This window comes from Lagopus muta, chromosome 4 (genome assembly GCF_023343835.1).
Source record: "Lagopus muta isolate bLagMut1 chromosome 4, bLagMut1 primary, whole genome shotgun sequence".
In the NCBI taxonomy this organism is placed as follows: domain Eukaryota; kingdom Metazoa; phylum Chordata; class Aves; order Galliformes; family Phasianidae; genus Lagopus; species Lagopus muta.
Window position 1 is genome coordinate 1,133,163 of NC_064436.1, and position 20,864 is coordinate 1,154,026.

General features: G+C 39.2%; 1 protein-coding gene across 11 annotated transcripts in view; it reads left to right on the forward strand.

Annotated features, from left to right (window-relative positions):
• Positions 1-20,864, forward strand: part of TRIM2 (tripartite motif containing 2) — an 85,226-nt gene that overhangs the window by 58,286 nt on the left and 6,076 nt on the right. For all 11 annotated transcript variants that reach the window (XM_048941638.1, XM_048941645.1, XM_048941644.1 and 8 more), the window contains 5 exons: positions 1,421-2,144; positions 9,489-9,592; positions 10,879-11,046; positions 17,344-17,512; positions 18,675-18,745. In XM_048941638.1, the coding sequence (XP_048797595.1) occupies positions 1,421-2,144; positions 9,489-9,592; positions 10,879-11,046; positions 17,344-17,512; positions 18,675-18,745 (1,236 nt within the window). The remainder of the gene's footprint in view (positions 1-1,420; positions 2,145-9,488; positions 9,593-10,878; positions 11,047-17,343; positions 17,513-18,674; positions 18,746-20,864) is intronic.

The following is a 20,864-nucleotide window of genomic DNA, read 5'->3' on the forward strand; positions in this document are numbered from 1 at the left end:
GTTGTAAAATGTAGCTGCAAATCATCTTCCTTCGTGCTCTGTGGTTTATCCCGAGTGTATGGACTTTTATCATCCTGGGACTTTAGTAGTCATGCTATCTGTTCAACTAGTTATTTATGTTCTGGAGTAGAGACAAGGCAGACTGGAAATGCCTTGAAATGAGTCCTGAGACGTTTTCAGGTGTCTAGAGAAACAGATAACTTGAAACTTAGTGAAGTGTTTAAATCAGCCTACTTTCTTTTGCTTGCAGTAGATTTCACACTGTTATCACTTTTCCATATGAATAATTCGTCAGACTTTTTTCTCCAGTAAGTAGAGAAAAACAGATAGTTTTATGCAAATCAGAAGTAAAATGCCCTTAAGAACACAGCATCGTAGCACAGTGTTCGTCAGCAAGGGAAGAGTGTCTCACAGTAATACAGCCAACAGTTTCCAAGTTTAATTAGAACAACTGAATTATTTAAAAAATGCTTACTTTACAGTAGCAGTCAACAAAACAACTTCTGTGATTAGCAGTAATGTTTGTGCCCTAGTTCTTCTCAGTAGGAAAAACATACCATATGTATGACTGAGTACTTTTTGGGGACTTTCTCTTTAAAGATGTGGGAGCAAATGGAATGTTTGAGCTTTCCAAACTCCCATGAGTTTCTCCGTTAGGCTGCTATAATTCAAGGATCATTTTTCTAATTCACTGCGAAACCAGTTTTAGGAAATTTTAATCTTGTTCCCAGGCCATGCCTCACAGTTTTGATGTCAGTACTGCTCTAAGGATTTTAGACTGAGGGCCAGAACTGAGCCTATAATGGAAGCTCTTTTTCAGTCTTGAATATAGAGTAGCTACTTGCTGCCCATCAAAATTGCAGGATACTCAATCCAACTCTTTCCAGTATCCCCAACACAATACCTTCATATTCTTCCCCAAAGAGGAGTAACCCAAAGTTTCCCTTGGCCCTGAAGAGATAATTTTATGAAACTCTTCTTATAGCCTCCCTTATTGGTGGGCCTGATGACTGAAAATCTCTCTGCAGGTACACACATTACAGCTTGCTTTTCAGCAACTATCTCATTAACTGTGAGGGCTAGATGGAAGGATGCTTAAAATTCTATGTTTATTTACAAATTAAAAAAAAGAAAATGAGGAAAGTGAGGAAATAATTCAACCTACTGAGGCAGTGGATGTGTAAAGCCATGGTGATCCAAATGGGGTACATTTTTTTCTGTTGCGGTGTGATATTCCAAGAATTTGTAGAGAGTCAATATGGTATGTTTTCTACAGTGAAACTTAAAAAAAAAAATCCACAAAACTTTAAAGTACTATAAATGGTATTTCTATAAAGGCCTTCAGGGGTGAAGCATGCTAAATGTTGCTAGCATAAATCCTGCCATGTGATGCTGATGTGGTGTTTGGCAATGCATGCAGGTTCTCCAAACCCAGCTGGATACCTTGCTTGAAGGACAAGAGAGCATTAAAAGTTGCAGCAACTTTACAGCCCAGGCCCTCAACCATGGCACCGAAACTGAAGTGCTGTTGGTGAAGAAGCAGATGAGTGACAAGCTGAATGAACTGGCTGAGCGGGATTTCCCCTTGCAGCCCCGTGAAAACGATCAGTTGGACTTCATAGTGGAAACGGAAGGCCTGAAAAAGTCCATTCACAATTTGGGCACTATTTTAACCACCAATGCTGTTGCCTCTGAAACAGTTGCCACAGGTGAGGGACTGCGGCAGACTGTGATCGGACAGCCCATGTCCGTCACCATCACCACCAAGGACAAAGATGGGGAGCTCTGTAAGTCCGGGAACGCTTACCTCACTGCTGAGCTGAGCACGCCTGATGGAAGTGTAGCAGATGGAGAAATACTTGACAATAAAAATGGCACTTACGAATTTTTGTATACTGTTCAGAAAGAAGGGGATTTCACATTGTCACTGAGACTTTACGATCAACACATCAAGGGCAGCCCATTTAAACTGAAAGTGGTCAGATCGGCAGACGTATCCCCTACCACTGAGGGGGTTAAGAGACGTGTTAAATCTCCTGGCAGTGGTCATGTGAAGCAGAAAGCTGTGAAAAGACCTGCAAGCATGTACAGCACTGGAAAAAGAAAAGAGAATCCCATTGAAGATGATTTGATCTTCAGAGTAGGTAGGTGACTTCTCTGCTAACTACTGCCATAAGCTAAAGCAATTCAGGGAAATTGGATGAAAATTTCCCAGTGTAAAATTATTTTAAGATTAAGGTTCTATGTAGAGCAACCTGATAATACTTCTAGGCCTCTTAATTATTACACATATACATTTTAAAAGCACATGTTTCAGACATTCTACTGGCAAATATTTAGTTAGAATTGGGGTTGAGAAATGCATACATCTGATTATCATAAAAGATTTTACATGGCAGAATAACAAGACCAATGCTGCAGATTTGTATTGAACTACTACTTTTAAAAATTGTATGGCAAGAGACAAAGTAGGAGGATTCTGTCTCTAAAATGACTGCCCTAGACGTTAATCTAATTAATTAACCAGGATCTACATGTTAAAACCTATGATCAAACATAGTTATTCCTTGATGTCAGCATAGGACAAAACTATGATTTCCTTTATTTGTTGTTTGTTTCTTTAAAAGTGTCTTGTATTTTTTCCCGCTATCTAAACATGTTTCCTCCTTCATATAATGTGGTAGTATTTTGAAGTTTGTGGGTTTCTAATGGTTTGTAAAATATAGATGCTATTTATTCTGATTTTCTTTCAGCTCTTTTGGAGTAATCTATTTTTAAGCTACCATAATTTATATGTTATACAAATAGTTAACTTATATAGTTAAAAACAGCAACAACAACTTTTCACTTTGCACAACTAAAGAAGAAAACGAAGTTGACTTCCGGTATTATACAAGTCTGTATATCACATTTGAGCACTTATCAAAAAAGTAGCTTCAGCTTTAGCAGAGCCTCCTCAACAATAACGGCACTTGGTTGTCCAAAGCCAAAAGGTGCCTTTTGTTAATTTAATACCCAACATTGCTTTGCCTCTAGCAGGAGGGTGTTACGATCGCAAAACCTATTGATGAGTTGTTAAGGAAAAAAGCCTTGCACAGAGGCAGAGTAATCAGGTCTGGACTCCTGCAGGAATGGAAAGAGACCTGTGGCTTTTCCCAAATATGATTTCACTGATAATGCTGGTTAAGAGCTACAGAGAGTATGTATAGAAGTTTCTGAGATTTTCTGGGCACCTTGTTTTAAGACAAGGTAAAACGAGTTTAGGATGATGCCTGAACCCTGCCTGAAAGAAAACATTTCTTTGATCTCTTCTGGAAGTGGTTGTGCCAGATCATACGATAGAGCATATGCTAGGTTGGATGAGCAGATTTAAAGTCCTGAAATAATTTTAAAACTTTCAGCATTCTTATTATAAAGCTTTCAGTATGGCCTAACATGATTTCAGGTTATGATTTCTACTTCTGTATCCCTTGTTTCTAGTATCAGCTTCTAACCTAACTGCCAAATAGTGCTATGGCTCTAGTTGGTTGCTGTTGTTTTAATGATTCTCTCTACTACACAGTGAACTCTAATACAGTCCTGAATATTTTCTGAAAAGTGTGGTGCCTTTTCATTGTGATGCAGTCATGACTGTGTGCTTTATTTTGGAGCTTTTTCTCCTTCCTTTTCCCTGTCTTTCTGTGTCCTCTCATTCTTCAAAGAAAAAAAGAGCTACAGCTGCACATATCTCACAGCTTTTCCTTGAGGAGAGCCCTCAGGATTTTCCACACTTGAGATGTTACTGAAAAACTGAACTGAGAATAACGCTTAATCTCACTCCGCATTTTGTTCATGGCTTCTCATTTCACAAAATGATCCTAGATAGAGATGTTCTTGTGGGATTATATATGCATCATCTGAGCAGTCTCTAAGGAGTTGTAGCTGTAATGCTCTAGCTTTTTCATACTCTTCCAAAATCTGTGTGCTTAATAAACTAGAACTTGTGACATTTGCGCAGGGATTGTCTTCAGGAATTTAAGATTTTGTTTGGCTCCAGTTTCTAATTACTCAGGACACTTGAGGTTTGGTTCATTTGTTGATGAAGTTACGCAAAATGAAGTTTATTGCTCTTTTCCAGCACAACTGTGTATCTGTTTGGATCCCATTGCTGAATTCCTCTGATAGCCCTGGCCAAATGTGGATTTTTGTTTAAAACTACGGAAGATAAAACTTGCACTTGGGTTCCAGAGGTACATATGGCTGTGCTGGAGAATCATACTGTAACATTCCTATGGCATCCGAGTATATGGAGCGTGCTATTGTACGTACGTTGAAATATGGGCTTTTACGCGGACCTTAATCAATCAGCTCCTAGCAGAAGATCATTCTTGTGTGAATATCAACTTTAACACAGCGTTAGTGCAGATAAATGTTTTCATTCATGGGGAACTAGGCATTGTATCATTTGCCAATTCCATAATATTCATTGCTTTTAAAATGACGTATGGTTCTGTTCAGACTTTTTAAACCTCAGGGTATTGACAGCATTCGTACAGTTGTGTAATGCATTAATTAAAAGGACAGAGCATTTCTTGCTTCCTCTTCTTTCAGTTATTTACATCCTCAACAAAAACCAGGCATGATCTTTAAGAGTGTGTCCATGCAGTTCTCATGTTCTGAATGTTTCAGCCTGCTGAACTTAGTACATTAATGAAAGCATGGAATCGTAGAATGGCTTGCATTGGAAGGGACTTTCAAGATCGTCTAGATCTAACTCGCAAGCAAAAAAATCTATCTTTGTGGCATGTAGTAAGTTTGTGCAAAGAAAACCTGTTTGTGATTTCTAGAAAATAATTGTTGCATATGGTGTTTGCTTCTACTGCAAGGGATAGAAAGCATTGAAGTGAGAGGAAAAGCTCTTCTGTTGCTCTGCTCATGTGCCTTAGACCTATGCTGAGTAGAAGTGAGGGATGTTTGGTAGTAACACTTCCACCCTCCCTGGTAAATCTTGGCCATGTTCTCCAAAGGAGAATTAAGAGCCATGCGTGGGTGGCTACTCTTGTCCAAAGCCCCATCTGGTGCTCTAGCTCTGCCATGCCTTGGTATTTTTTTTCTGTCACTTTTCATGACTGGGTTCTTTGACTGCTTAGCAGTAGTGGTGCCATTTCCCACTTCAACTGCATTTTCTCTTTCTTTATTTATGCCTGGAATTGGCATCAGGCTCAGCCAGATGGAGAATTGGCTCTCTGCTGGAAAGTTCCATTTTTCTTTTCCTTAGAGTGTGTTTAGTTGTCTGTTCAGCATGTAACTGAGCATCTAAATTTAGCTAAATTTAATGAGTAACTCACTCTAATTTTAAGGGGGAAAAAAGCACCTTTAGCAGTACGTTCTGTCAGCTTCCTTACTAGGTATGAATGTCGTCATCTGGGCTGTTATCTATGCTGAAAGTGAAGAAGAGGATGACTGTGAATTTACTCTGTGAGAACTCATGAACAAAGCCTGTGTAATAATAACTGTCATATAATTATGGCTGATAAAGTCTGCAAATTCAAAGCAGAGTTAGGTGGAGCAGAGGTGCTAGACTTAAATTTGACGAATAATAAATGGTGAGCTGTGTGTAGGTTTTAGGGAAATGTTTAAACTTTCTAGGGCTCATACTTATTATTAAATTTTCTCTAAAGACCTCTTGCTGACACTCTGTAGTGATTTTTCCTGTCTGAAAGAGATGGGGCTGTCCATGAATATGTACTTTTTAAGCAACTACAAAAACATAAATAGGTTCTGTGCATAACCATCTTGAAAAAAGACTGAAATTTTCTAACTGCAGTTAGCTCCCTTGTATGCATGGTCCAGAGGAATTCTAGCTACTCAGCAGGAAACAGCTTCTTCTCTTTCCATACCCTTAACTCCTTCCTTACTTTTCCCTACCCAAGCCACCTTACAGCCTGGCTAAGGGCATTGGAGTAAGAATGGACGTATAAGTGTAGCTGGTTGGCATTCTGAGAAAAATCAAAGCCAGGAAACAAGAAGACAACTCTATCATACCTGTCTGTGCAGCCTATATGTTGATCTTTCCATACTGTTCAGTTTTATCTTTTTTTTTTTTCCAATGTTATACAGAGAACAGACCCAGAAGAGTTATTTGATGGTGTAGGTAGGAAAGAAATGGTAGCTATACAATATGCTATGGGTACTGCATCCTCTCAACTCTCCCATTAACCTCTAATCTTTCTGAAGGATTTTTGTGTCATTGAAGACAATCCCTTTCTAATTGAGAGGGGTGGTATGCTGCTTCTGTTTTAGGAAGCTGGTAAGTCTAGTTTAGCAAGCAGAGACATCATTAGCCATATCAGCGAAATTTAGAAAGCAAAACCACTTCTGATACTATGAATATAAGGAATGTACATTGTTCAACAGGTTCATCCAGATGGCCAGCACTTACAAAGCAAAACTTAGTTGCATGATATAATTTTTAAAGTTTCCTGTAATTTTAATAGGTCTTTTGATTTTTTTTTTTTTTTTTTTTTTCCTTCTTCTTGGTGAGATTCAACCTGGCCTGTACTATGCAAGAAGACTGAAATTGTGAAGTGTTCTGGTTGTGCTGCATAGTCTTGAGCTGAAAATGGCTGCCCTTTTGTTGAAATCATATCTTCAAAGCAAAATTAATTGGTTTGTGCAGGGTAAGCTGAATAATACTCAAAGGAATTAGATAGGGATAAATCTAATCTGATTGTTTATTTAGAGAGCTGTTTACAAAAACAGTATGAAAGGAACTGTTCCGCAGCTTCCTAACTGCTCTGCTTGGCCTTACCTTTTGAAAACCCTCCTCTCCCAGTCCCATACAACTTGCTGCAGAAGTTGGAGTAAAATGTCTTTTGTTCTGTTGTGTCCAAACTGTAGCTCAGAACAAGAGAGAGACGGGTCTGGATGAAGACAGAGACAAAAGATTCAGGCTTTCATCTCCATGCCAGGCTTCCTGGGGAGCCCTGCTATACCCCAGACCCTGATTTGGTCCCTAGATTGTCCTCTCTCCCCAGCCCTGTGCATATGAAATGTCTCACCAGGCTAAGGAGGGATGGGTGACTGTCCAGAGAATAGAGGACAAAGCATTGGTTGCCTTGATAGAGAAGGGAGGTATCTTGCAGTAAAAGATGCTGATGTATCTCTCAGGCAGGTATGTTTATAAGGAGGGAATCTTGGCTTAAAAGGAAGGAGCTGTCATCCTTTGTTGTAACAGACATGGTTGCAGGATCCTGCTTTTCCAGAGTGCTTACATACATTACCATAAGATTTCCTCTCACATGAGATACTGGTGTAGTGAGTTATTCAAATTAGAAACTTCAGAGTTTCCTGTTCTCTTCCTGAACTTAACTTGGGACATCAGGTGTGTTTCACTGACCTCATCTTTCTCCAGAGAGATTTGTCCCCTTGTGGAAGGGACTGTACAGAGGTGTGCAGAACCTGTCATGGTCATGGGTTTAATAACTGCAGAATGCTGTTTACGAGAGTATTGTGCATGGAGCTGATTTTCATCTGCACACTGTTAGTGAAGTACTGTTCCAAAACTTACTATGAAATGTGACTATGGCATTCCTGGGTGATTTCTTCTTCTTCTTTTTTTTTTTTTTTTTTCTTTTCGTTTGGTGTTTATCTGTGAAGTCCCAGTGAAGAAAACTCTGGCCAACTCTTTGTATAGATCTCTCTTACCGTTAAAAATGAATATTTTTCTGAGGAGGAAGAGCATACATTCCAAAATGGCTGTGCTAGTTGGTTCCAGATGCTCTAGCTTATGCTTCCTCTTTTCTAACAAGTGTTTTTCCTTTTCTCTCAGTAGTATAAGGAATGCTTCTCACTTTTCATCCCTTTTCTTTGGCTAAATGGCAAAAAGGAAACTCACCATTAGCAAATTGTGGAAAGAAAAATAACTGCATGCATCCTTCAGGCACTGCTCAATAAAACAGTACACAGAAATGGCTCAAGTGTGGGCAACATAATTGGTGTGTAACTCACTGCTTGCTTAACATGTAGTTTCTCCTTGTGCTACAAAACTGAAAATTGCTTTGCTGAGAAAGAGGGAAGCGTGCCGAGTTCAGGGAAGTAAGTCTTGAAACAAAGAAAACTTCTCAGCACCAAGTGCCAAGGAGTTAAATGTTGTTTCTAGCCAGCGACAGCAAATATGCACCCCACACTCAGAAAGAAGGATTTTTCAGAGCATGTGCATCCCTGATGAAAGTTAAGTGCAAATTAGAGCTAACGAATGTTGTATATTGGGAAGCACAGTCAGAGCAGTTTTAATAATTGGACTCCAGAATATTTAGATTGACTAAAATAAAGTACAAGCTTTTCAGTTGAAACCATATATTGAAACCAATTAAGGCCTCATACACAGATGGTGAATTATTGTGAAAACACTTAACTATGGTAAAATAGCTCTGCGTGCAAGCCTCAGAATGAACTGCTTGTGGAATCTTTTTTTAAAAAAAAAAAATCATTCATTATGAGTAATTTTGTGGTTGAAGATTGTAACTGCAAGCTTGTCTAAAGACCCCTGAGCCTTCTTTATGAACACAGCAGGAGTTTGAATACTGTTAATGTGCTCTATGTGCAGTTTGGATCAGAACTTCAGTGCTGACCTTTTGAACACATCAGTTTGATTTGTGCCTGTCCTCAGACTGTCGCAGAACAAACAGCTAAGTAATAAGGCATTTAAACTTAATGAACTTTTGTGAACACTTGTCTTTTTGTAGGTCCTTATCCCATTAGTCCCCTTGATTCTATATAAATCTCTGTTTCATTTCTTCTGGATAAAAATGAGACCTGTGTGTATGTATTGCTTTGTAAGAACAGTCTAAAGTCTCTGCGGAAAGATTCAGTCACCAGATTTTGGTCATTGGCATCAAGTCCTAGTCATTCAAAAACAGTTTTTCATCATGGTTTTCTAAGAAAACTTTTGCAGACTAAATCAAAACTGAATAGCAAAACTGAATGGCAAACCTGTCTTGAAAAGGCCTCATTCAAAGCAGTCACTAATACATTTTTTTTCCTCAATTTCTTGACTTCACAGAAGAGATTTAGGAATTGGAGTGAACACTTGTCGATCATCCAGGTTCTCAGCTTTGTCTCTGTCTGTATGCTCCCTGCACTGTACTGTACTGCATCATCGCCTTCTCACCTGAACAAAAATCCACATTTTTAAAAAAAATCCAGAGCTTGTGAATAAAACATTTTCCTTCTCTAGCAAGAAGCAAATTGTGAAGGTGCCTTGTTTTGTGGAGGCCACGGTAATTCCTCTGTTGGGGGTTAAATGGCATACATGCTAAAGAGTAAGAACAATCTCTTGTACTTTAGAATTGGGATCTGTTACTGCCATGGTTCTGTATTGGTGATAAGAACTCTTGAAAATAGGCATCCGTAGATCAAGGATGTAATAAATAACTGTACTGGCTTTTAGTTTCTAACTTATTTATATGCTACCTAGCCTGATTTATGTGCTTTGTGTTCAATTCTAGGCACCAAGGGAAGAAACAAAGGGGAATTTACAAATCTTCAGGGTGTAGCTGCATCTACAAATGGAAAAATATTAATAGCAGACAGCAACAACCAGTGTGTACAGGTATGCCACTGTCAAGTATTTGTCTGGTTTTTTTTTCCCCATACCTTTGCCTTATTTGTTTTCAGATTTTGTGCAACACAACGCCAGAATGCCCAAGCTGCTTATTGTCTATTGTCATTCCATCCTCTTGACTTGTAGCTATCTTCTTCAGCTCTACACTGTATCAAACATGTATGTCAGAGTTTATTTTCATTCCTTTTTATGCTTGGCAGTGAATGAAGTAGACAGTGCAATAACCTGGAAAAATGTCTTTTTGTAAATATTGCTTCACACTGTAAATTCATCAGTTAGTGTTTCAAAATATAGGACAAGATGCCACAAATATAATTTCTTAAGTGAATACAAGAAAAAAAAATACACACATAGATACTATCTTCAAATGACTTTTAGTCTGCGTAATGGACTTTTCTGTGTGATAGCATGATAAAATCATTTCTGTGTTAGATCTCAAACACCCAGGATTTCTTGGCTTCTTTAACCTGTGTGAAAATCTAGCTGTGTTTTCTCCTGCCCGTCATACATGTATTCATGTTGACTGTTTTTTTTGTTGTTGTTGTTTTTGTTTTTTTACAATTAACAATTTGTTGTCACTTCTTAGGCTGCTATGTGGTAGCAGTGAACAAAGCAGTGGTGTGTGACTTGTTCTTGAGTATGTCAGAACCAGAAAGCCACCTGCAGTAAGAACTTATTACCAAGCATTTTCAAAGAGAGTTTAATATTCATCAGTTCCCTCAAAGGTTGTAATTTGTGGCCCTTTCAGAAGAAGTTCAGTGTCTAATTAATTGTCTAAGGAATGCAAGTAGTGGACTAATTTTTGAGTAGCTGAGGCATCTGTCAGGAAGTGGCCTGGTTTCCTAAGTCAAATGATTACATTTTAAAATATTCTTTTAGCTTCTTATCTTTTTATCTTCAAAAAACTTCATTTCTGACTGTGGTCAAGACAGTGCTTCAATTTCCTCATTTCTAACGCAGGAATAACACCACTTCCTTTCAACTGTCTTAGAGGGATATCATGAACCATAGTTCACTAATGTTTGTAAATTACTTTGAGATCATTCAAGAAACAGTGCAGTGTAAGTGCCGAGAACTTCCTTTTTATAAAATCAGGGTCCAGGTGGAGGCCTCTTCTTACGTTGGGCGCATTGCTTTGAAATATGACTGTGTAAAAGCACTGAACGTTCCTGACTGTCTGCCTGATTACAGTGCTCATTAGTGAATTCTAAACTGTGAGCTCCAAAACATAGATGATGCAGACCTAGTTTTAAAACTAATGTTTTCTGTTACAGATATTTTCCAATGATGGCCACTTCAAAAGTCGCTTTGGCATAAGAGGAAGGTCTCCTGGCCAGTTGCAGCGTCCAACAGGAGTAGCTGTGCATCCTGGTGGTGACATCATTATTGCAGATTATGACAACAAATGGGTTAGCATATTCTCATCAGATGGAAAATTTAAGGTATGGCTTACCATGAGAACTCCCCTGAGATTTCTGTCTTGCAAAGGAATTCAAAGTACCGTTGTAGGGATTTTTTGTGTGTGTCAGGAAATGGCACTGTTTGTTACTTAGTACAAACTCCATTGTTGTGATGTGTAAATGCATAGCACGTCCATGTTGTATAATAATTAGGAAGAGACCTCAACTGTGCTGCCAATGTAATATCAAGTAGAGAGCATATGTTCCATTCTGCAGTCCTGAGCACTATTTGTCTGCCCTTCTGCAGCTTACAGTTGAGAATAGCTAATGTAATCAAGTGTAGGTGGACTAGACAAACTCATCATTAGTAGTTTGATTATATATAAAGCTGTGTGTGTATATGTAGGTACACACAAGACAAACACAAAAACTTTTGAGAAGTCTTCAGTGACATATGGAAGGGAAATGTAAGGCAACTGACTGTTAACTGTGTCCTCTATTTTCTCCATGCATATTAACAAATCAAGTGCATAATTTATATATGGTCCTGTTAGTGAATGCAAGGAAGGGGCAATCCAAGAGATCAGTCTGGTCCTATAGCACAGTCAGGAGTATCTTATGTAGGGTGTTGTGCAGTAGAAAAGCTGAAGGGCAGGAAAAGAATTACTTATTTTCAAAAAACAAGTTCTGAGTAGCGTGTGCTTATTTTCATATGAGCCTGGATGCTTTTTGTGGCAATAAAATAAAACAACAGCTACTGTTCTACGCGAATGCTTGTAAACCTGCAGTATTTATCATGTCTGGGAGTTGGGTACAATTCCAGAATTAAAGCTTACCTCCATTTGGTGCTGTTGTCTGAATGCATATAACCAAGTTGAGCGATGCATGCTGGGCATAGCTCTCTCTAGCAGAGATTAGCATCACTCTGGCAAGTTAAAAAAAAAAAACTCCAGAGATATTTCTACCATAGTTCTACCATAGTTCTAGAGATCTGTTTTGGAGAGAAACCACACGTTTAGCATTTTCTGGCAGCCTAATGACAATGGGCTCGGATCCTGATCTACTCACGTGGCTGTGAACAGATGCCCTTCCTTTATTAGTTTTCACAGAGTGACAAATGCTGTACCAAATAGCAGGTTTTGCTTGCAGAATCCCCCATTTGAGAAAGACACTTGTACACTTCTAACTACACAGACTCAAAGCTAAAATAAAACAATACTAGTATGCAATGCAGTTGTGTCAACGGTTTACGGGCTGGTTCGGCCCGGTTCCGTGACGAGCAGGGTGGAGGGATCCGCAGATCCGCGCCTCCGGAAAAAAAAAGGAAACAGGAGACCCCAGAATAATTAAAACAGCGGCACCGATCTGAGGAGAAACAAACTAATTTACTAAGTATATTATCGGAATGCAAGAAAACACACTATAATACAATATAATCAGAATTGAAGCTAATAAATCAAATATAATGAGAGAGAGAATGTCCGAAAGGTGGATAGGCCTCACCACAACGCTGAGGTGAGATGCGCAGTCCAGTTGAGCAGCAGGGAGAGGGGATCAGTGTCCACGACGAAGGGCAGGCGAGAAAGAGAGATCAGGCGACCTTGCCAGGAGTTAAACCTCCTCTCCCTGACCGCAAGGTCCCCTGGGGAATGTAGTTCTTCTTCTCTTCAGGGCAGGTACCCAGGACTTGAGCACTGACAGTTAAAGTCCCAGTGCCCCACATGATGTTATGATGTGGAATACCGAAAGCCAAAAATCACAAAACCAGGACAAGTTGTTAAAAAAAAGATTTGCATTTGCAGGGATGACATGATCTTCCTTGTTGAGTAGTTTTGAAAGTGTACGGCTACTCAGGAACATCTGTGCTTTGGCTGAAAACAAAACAAAACAAAGATGTAGTTATTTAAGAATCCAAACTTTCTGAGTAGTCCAAGTGTGATATAAATAATTATTCACATATTTAATGTGGACTGTTTTGATCTGCACATGGAGGAGGGAGGGCTCGTTTTCCTTCCTTCTCCAGCTAGGCTGTAAATCGTACACTGTGGATGATGTCAGCTCTGGGGGAAACAGCCATGGCTGTGGAGGAGCCACCTCTCTCTGTCCAACTGGGAGTCAAAGTATTGGGAAAAGACAAAAAAAGAATTGTGATAGTTCCTCCATCTTTGAGCCTAGCTTTGGTTTTAGTTAATATATATATATTTTTGTTAGACTGTACTAGCTGTGTAAAGTCAGCAATGTTTGTGTGCATAGTGCATTGGACTTAGCATTTCTTGAGACCAGAACTGATTAATAAGAGATGAAACACTGATGATAGAAAATACTACTTTTAGATTTCATGCAACAGATAACATTTATCTGAAAAAAAATGAGAATATTTGTAGATGCATCTTTTACATGGAGGGAAGATTGAAGCACAGGACATATATAACAGGTCTAGCCTGTGGAAATCTGGGAAAAACAACATACAAGGTCTCTGTCTGATTAAAGTAGGCAAGGTCTGCTGGAATGCACAGATACACAGGGATAAGCTTCACTTCAAAGGGTAGTGCCCACAAGACACTGTATCATTTGAGATATTGATGGCCTGCTAGTTGTTCACTAAGCATTATCAGGGGTCTTTTTTGAACTTATTCTAACTATTTAGTTGTTGTCTCCTTCTTTCTTTATTTACTGTCCTTTAGCTTCACAGCTTTTTAATACTCATGTGAGCCAGAAAGCAAATTTCTCCTGGAGCCAAGCCCAGGCATTTTCCAAATAACAGAACTGGGCTGACTCATCCCAGCAGACTCTGCCAGGCAGAAAAGTGTCACCTTCCTCAGCTGCTGGTAGCAACAGAGGCAGAGCTCTGCTTTCTCAAGGCTATGAAGCTGGCATAATGCAGAGGTTGGCAAACCCTAAGCTAAGATTGCACCAAAACATGAGTCTCCTAAATTGAAAGGCTGCAGTATTGCCTGCACAATGAAGCATCATACAGGGTCTTAGAACTGGAGGTTCTGTTTCTGGTTTATGCCATAGGTCTTACAGGTGCTGCTGATATTTCATTTAATTTCCCAGTGCTGTATTTTCCTCATTTGTAAAAGCTGGATAACAGTGGTGGCTTCCTCTGTGAATTACTTTCAAATCACCTAAAAAAACTGTTACAGAAAGCATTAATTGCTAGGCTAAAAAGAGAACTGAAGCAACAGTGTCAGCTGCTGTGCCAGTGAAGTTCAAACCTAATGAAGGAAACGGAGACAAGGGGCACAGAACAAATTGTGGTCCGCTGAGGAGAGGATTATTTTCTTTCATATCATAGGACTCTCTTAGACAACACCTAAGATTGCCTGTTGTTAGCCAAACAGAGTTGTAAGTTGAGCTAAGACATCAAATTATGATGGCTGGGAAAAGATGGAAGGAAATATTTTATCTATCAGAGTTTCATTTTCTTGTCTTATTAAAGGGGTTAAGAAGGGAGCTGCTTGATGCTGGCTGCATGTTTAGATAGAAATAGTTCTGTGTGGAGTGTGATAAATGGTCACAATTCAATTAAGACAACCCTACAAATGATAAATCCATTTATTGTGTGACATCACAATGCGTGATGATGGTTCTATCTCCACATTAGGAAGTTGCAAAATGGGGAAAGAAGGCATATTTCAAGTCTGTAAATTAGTTTCTGACAATTGTGAACTTTTCTGACAGCAACAAGATGGGTGGAGTTGAAGCTAAAGCTCTAACACACCTGCATTACAGGGGAAGAAGTTGGTATAATTTGGATTTTTTTTTTTTTGAACTCTTGGAATATCTCACAAGAGAATATTTTCCATTCTAGTACTATGGTTTTATAAACATGTATTTGAAAACCAATCTGAATTCATGAAAGTCTATAAAACATGGAACAAAATGTCCTTGACTGAATTCGATTATTTGTGTTAAAGATTCAGATGGTTCATCCTACTATATTTATTTCTAATGGCAGAAAAGTCTGAGAATACTTCAATTCACGTATTTAACAGCAGTGACTGGGTTTCATAATGCTCTGTTTTAAATAATCAAACCTGCAATTCTGAGAAACCTGAAATAAAAATTCACAAAGCGTATGTTCAGCCAGACCCAGTGATGTGTCATCAGCTTATTTTCATCTGAACTGGAAACAGAGATTCTTAGTAAAAAGAAGACTTTCAGACTCCAGCTGGGCATGATTTATTGCTTACTGCAAATTATATTGTGAGTCCTGTCCCAAGAATAGTAATTTTTATTACTCTCTTCAGTGCTGAGTGTCCATTAACGCAGTATGCGATTTATTCGGTTTTTTTTTTTCCTCTCATATATATTTATATGATCAGAAGGACACTACTCATAAGTCTGAGTCATTTTTCCTTAGGAATCCTGGAAGGCTTCCTAATAATCCTGGTGAGGAGGTGGTGCAGTGCACAAGCAGGCACTCAGGCATCCCTGAGGAAAGAAGGGAATATTTTATTTAATCACTGCAAAGGAAATAAATCTGCTGCTTTACATTCGATTTATTTTGTTGCTGCTTTGTTGTTATGCAAACCTGAATGTAGATTTGCTCATATCTTTCCCTTGGTGATCACCGAGTCATTTTTAATAGTGTTTTTTTTTTCCTGGGGTTATTTTAGTGTGATTTAATTAGGTGTTCATTGTCAAAATATTGAGCAATTTAAGAGAGCATATGTATCTGCACATAAAACAGACATGACTGTTGCACTTTGGCTATGCATAGTCTTGAAGCTGCAAGATTTGCTCCCTGGAGTTTTCTTTGAGACTGAAAGACTGTGTAATAATGCTGTTGACTTCATAGTAGACAGCCTCAGGTTATCTCCTTTTCTTTATTTTGAGGTGGCTCCTGCTTTTATCAACCCCACCCATGAGAATGTACTGTGGAATAGGAGCATGGGGTTTCCTGAGGATAGTTGAGCTTCTTTAGATACTCACGTAGTTGTCTGCTTTGAACACACTTGGAAACTGAACAAAATGAGTTATGTTAATGGATTTTCACCATGCTGAGTAATCTGTCCTGCCTTGATAATCAGGGATTAACACAGCTTTAGCTACTCACATACACTACGTAAGGATGGAATGGCCCACTGGGTCCATCAGGACCAGCCCCAGCTCCAGCAGGGCCACCCATAACAGCTGCCCAGGCCTATGTCTGGGCAGCTTTGGGAGATCTCCATCCAAGGAGGAGACTCCACAGCCCATAGGCTCTCTGGGCAGCCGGTGCCAGGGCTCCAGCATCTACACGGCACAGAAGTGCAGCCTGGCATGCAGAGGGAACATCATGTTCCAGTTGGTGCCCACTGCTTCTTGCCCTGACACTGAGGACTACTGAAAAGAGCCTGGCTCTCTCCTCTTTGAAAGAGAATACAGCAAGTGTGACCTCACCAGTGCTGAATAGAGGGGAAAATTCCTCACCACTTGCATCAGGTAAGTAAGGGAGGCAGAAAAGGCATCAATGTGTCTCACCCTGTAAAGGCAGTGCAGTGAAAAATTGTATTTTCATAATGAAGGTGAATTCTTTAGTGTCTGTTTAACTATAATTCAGTTGGAAACAGAAAATTATGTCAGGCACCAAAGAGATAGATGCAAGTTTGTAGGATGTCTCTGAAAACTTACTGCAGGATCTGGAAGCTGTGGGATCCATCGTTTCAATACAGTGTGTTCAGTGGACTGCCTGTGCAGAACCATAAAAAAGCTTGCAGGAGACCTGACTTTTGGAGCCAACTGGGTAACTGTTTCCAAATTTGCCTGTCATTTAATCTGCCCCGTTGTCTGTTTCTCTGGGAGGAGAGGTGCAGACTGTGGCTTCTTTTGGCTGTTCTTGTGCTCAGAAGAGGCACCTAATGTTCACCAGTTCTGCTGTAGCTTTTCGGTCAGATTGCCATCTGCAGATTGAGGAAAATCAGCCATTTACCATCTCCATCCTGCACATTTATATCATACCCAGCATGGTAATAACTGCGAGACTGTGAACAGAAATCAATCATGCCTGTTAGAAGCCCATTTTCCCTGAATAGTGAGGGAAAGGGAACAAGAAGTCTTCTTTGTGTGTCAGCCTACCCTGTCAGTATGCTAGTACTGACTGCATAGCCATTTGTTTGGATTCAGTTGATGAGTAGCAAATTTTTCACTCTAGAAAGGACATACAGAAAACAGTCTTTCAGCTGAAGATGAAATGAAAAAGTACACAATATGAGCTGATAAAGCAATCACTTCCCCCTGGCAATCTTTTGATGACAGTTTCTCTTCATGCCTGTAATACAGGGCAGCTTTGAACTGCACTAACTTATTTCTATCGCATGAATGCGTTTTTCTGTTCTATGTCTTCTGTTTTAGGCCAAAATTGGATCTGGAAAACTCATGGGCCCAAAAGGCATTTCTGTGGATCGTAATGGACACATCATTGTAGTGGATAATAAAGCTTGCTGTGTGTTCATCTTTCAGCCAAATGGGAAAATAGTCACAAGGTTCGGTAGCCGAGGGAACGGCGACAAGCAGTTTGCAGGTACACTTGATGGTAATATGTAAATCCCCTCTTCTTGCCTCTTCTGCTCACATTTGCATGATGTCTGAGCATGTTGAAGATGCTAAGCTCATTTTTTCTTTTCTGAGAGGGGAAAGTTCTACTAAACATAAAGCTTGTCTTTGCTTTGTCATTTGTTTAATTGGCCAGGAAGTCTGCAACCTATGTTCTGCAAATGTAGGTGTAACTATCTTATTTTATCTACCTTTCTCTGCCTGGAAGCATTTCAGATCAGTGATTCAAGGAAGACAGACCTTAACAAGCATTTTATAAATGCTCTGTAATGCCCCCACTAAGCTGTTAATTATAATCAACTCAGACATCGTGCTTTGTGTCTCCAGTGATCAGATACACATTAACTCATGCCCCAGGTAGTGTCTTCCCATTACAAAATGGGCATAATGGGACAGTGTTAATACTGAGATCAAAAAGACTCACAAATGCAAATGGCAAATGCCAGTCTGGGGAAGCTGCCACTTATATATTCAACTGTGTGTAGGCTGCATGGAGCAGATGAATTATCATTACTTGAATGTTTTCAGTGTAAAGGCCTTCATCCTGTTTGTACTGATGATTTGAGAAAACTGAAATTGAGTTTTTATTTGCTTAATAACTTAAAATGGCACCAAATATTTTTATTCAGGTGCTTTCCTGTTGTCATGTTTGTTTCTTATTCATGTTTTAGTACACAGTTCAACACACAGGAAAAAAAATGCACTTTTTTTTCCCTGACAGTATTTTCTTAGTAACTTTTGCATTTATCCTAAGCTTCTTTGCTTGAATGCTTGTAAGAAATGATCAAATAAAGCATAAAAGATTTTATTTAGGCTTTACTTTTTGATGGCTACTTTCATTATGTACACTACTTTATTCCAAACCACTACACATTTTCTCTTGTTAATCAACATATAAGTATCTGCATAGTCATCCATATATAAAAGGAATAAACAGTACTTACTGATAACACTAGCTGACAAATAAAATAGTTTGTTTACAAGAAGGAGTGCTGAACTTTTTAAAACAGGAAATGAAATTAAGAGGGGTTTGAAATTGATTGTCCCTTTTTGACAGAAGTCAAACAGTGGTATTTTCATTTAGTGGCATTATTATTTTTATTATGATTCATTCTTCTTCTGTATTGCAGGTCCTCATTTTGCAGCTGTAAACAGCAACAATGAAATTATCGTTACAGATTTTCATAACCATTCTGTCAAGGTACCATTAGTTAATAGCAATTTGGGAAGCTTTTTATATTTTTATTTCCTGGGGAAAATAAAGTATTGTTAAAAACATAGAGACGATTCTTTCTAAGTGTGAGGCCCAATTAAAAGACTCGTAGATCGTTGCGTGCACTGTATTTAATAGAGATGTAATCAGTTGCTTTAATAGAGATGTAATCAATATTACATTCTGTAGTTCACTTGCTTAAATATGTGTATGTTATGCCTGAGATAAATAATAACACCTTAGTTATTTTTAATTAGCTGTCTTTTGATATTTTAGATAACTGATAACTTCTTTTGAATTTCCCATTAAAAACTTCCCACAGTTCTAGTTGAATACGAGCACAGCTAAGTGAAGATATCTGACAGGATCTGACAGGATCCTTTTATAACATGATACTCTTAACTGTGTAGGACAGACCACGATTTTCATCCAGTATAGCCTGCACAGAGCAGAACTGTCCACTGGCCATTTGACCAATGAGAAATCTGACTGGCCTATTAAACAGTTGTGATAAGATAGGTGGTAGATTCGTTTGTCCCAGTAATAAACCAGAGCAAGGATGTATGTTGAGATGTCATGTGCTGGAAAACACGAATTGAAGAGTTGCAGGCCATTTCAGAAATTAGTCACCTGTTTCTCTTCAGGCCATACCAGCCCTTTCAGCCCTTTCTATGCTCCTTTTTCCTCCCCCACCATGCAGTACCCCAGGAGCAGCAGATTTCCACCTAATGGCCGCCTGTTTGAATTGAACACAGAGATGCACTCTTGGTTCAGTTAACCAATGTTTGAACTTAAATGATGTATCTTACAAATGTACCTGAAACATGAAATGTCTGTCTGCTTACTGGTGAGCGTAAACAGCCTGATGACCTTAATGGTGCTGAATCATCCAGCTTCTGAGTAGGGACTTTGTTTTGTTGTGCTTTTGGAATTAGAGAGGAAATGTGTTTTGGATTACTGCAGAAAGACCAAGGCTGCTGCAGAAGCCCTGAAACTGTTTAGGTGATTTAGCAGCAGGTCTATGTATCCATAAATCACCTCTCCAGCAGCAAAGCTTATTAAAGAATGACTGGAGAGAGTTAACAAGGGCCAGCTATGAGGAACAAAAACAAATGAAGAGATGTAAGAGTGTGGCATCTTAGCAAATTAAATGAATTATATTGCTAATGAGAACAGAGCATCCTGTCTGTGTCTGGTGTGACTCAGTGGAATAAAAATGTTATTTGTTGCAATTTGGTACTAACTGGAAAAGATTCTTATTTTTGTAGCATTCTGTGCAGATAACTGTTGACACTTTGGAGAGTAGGTGATGCTGTCCTTTTTGGTTAGATAGTAAGGGAAGGAGCAGAGAGTAAACTTTGTTTGAAATAGTAAAGTACATTTATAAGTAAATGATTTTCACTCTTACGACTCTCAGCTTTTTCCTGCCACCAGTGTCTTGAGTTATACATCTTCATTCTGCAAAACATTCTTCTGCCATTAATCTTCAAGCATTTTCCTCACTTCAGGCATCTTCTGTGGAAAATCCTACTCCATATAGGCTCCTCTCCTTCTGTCACTGACCATCCCCATTTTAACCCAGGAAAAGAGCAAAATATCTTCGCCTGTTATTGTCTGATTAGGTGACCCTCCCTACTACTTTTTGTCATCTGAGCTAAAATTGATTTCCATTTCAAAACGCCTTCTGTCCTTTGTGGGTGCTAGAGAATAGGATAATTTTCTTACCTCTCTCACCTTCTTAGCACTTGTCAGTTCTTGGTATTTTCCTGCTTAGGCCACAGCTGGTCCCTTAAGAACACTATTGGACCTTGTGGCAGAGCTGCGTCTGGGTCCAGGACAAACTTAAATGGAGATGGCTATGGAGCCATGCAAATGAGGCATCTTGTGTCTCACTCAGTGTCCTGAGATTCTTAGTACTTGTTAGGTTATGAAAGTCAAAGAACAGTGCATCCATGCTGTCAAGGCTCACTGCTGCTGTCCTATCAGTGCTTTGCTCTTAACTCAGGATGCACAAGTTGTGGAGGGAGTCCTGGGGCCTAAGTGCTGCATGGTGTAGAGAAGCAGGAGGCACCTTTTTTCCCATCTTCATTCTGAGGCCTTTACTGAG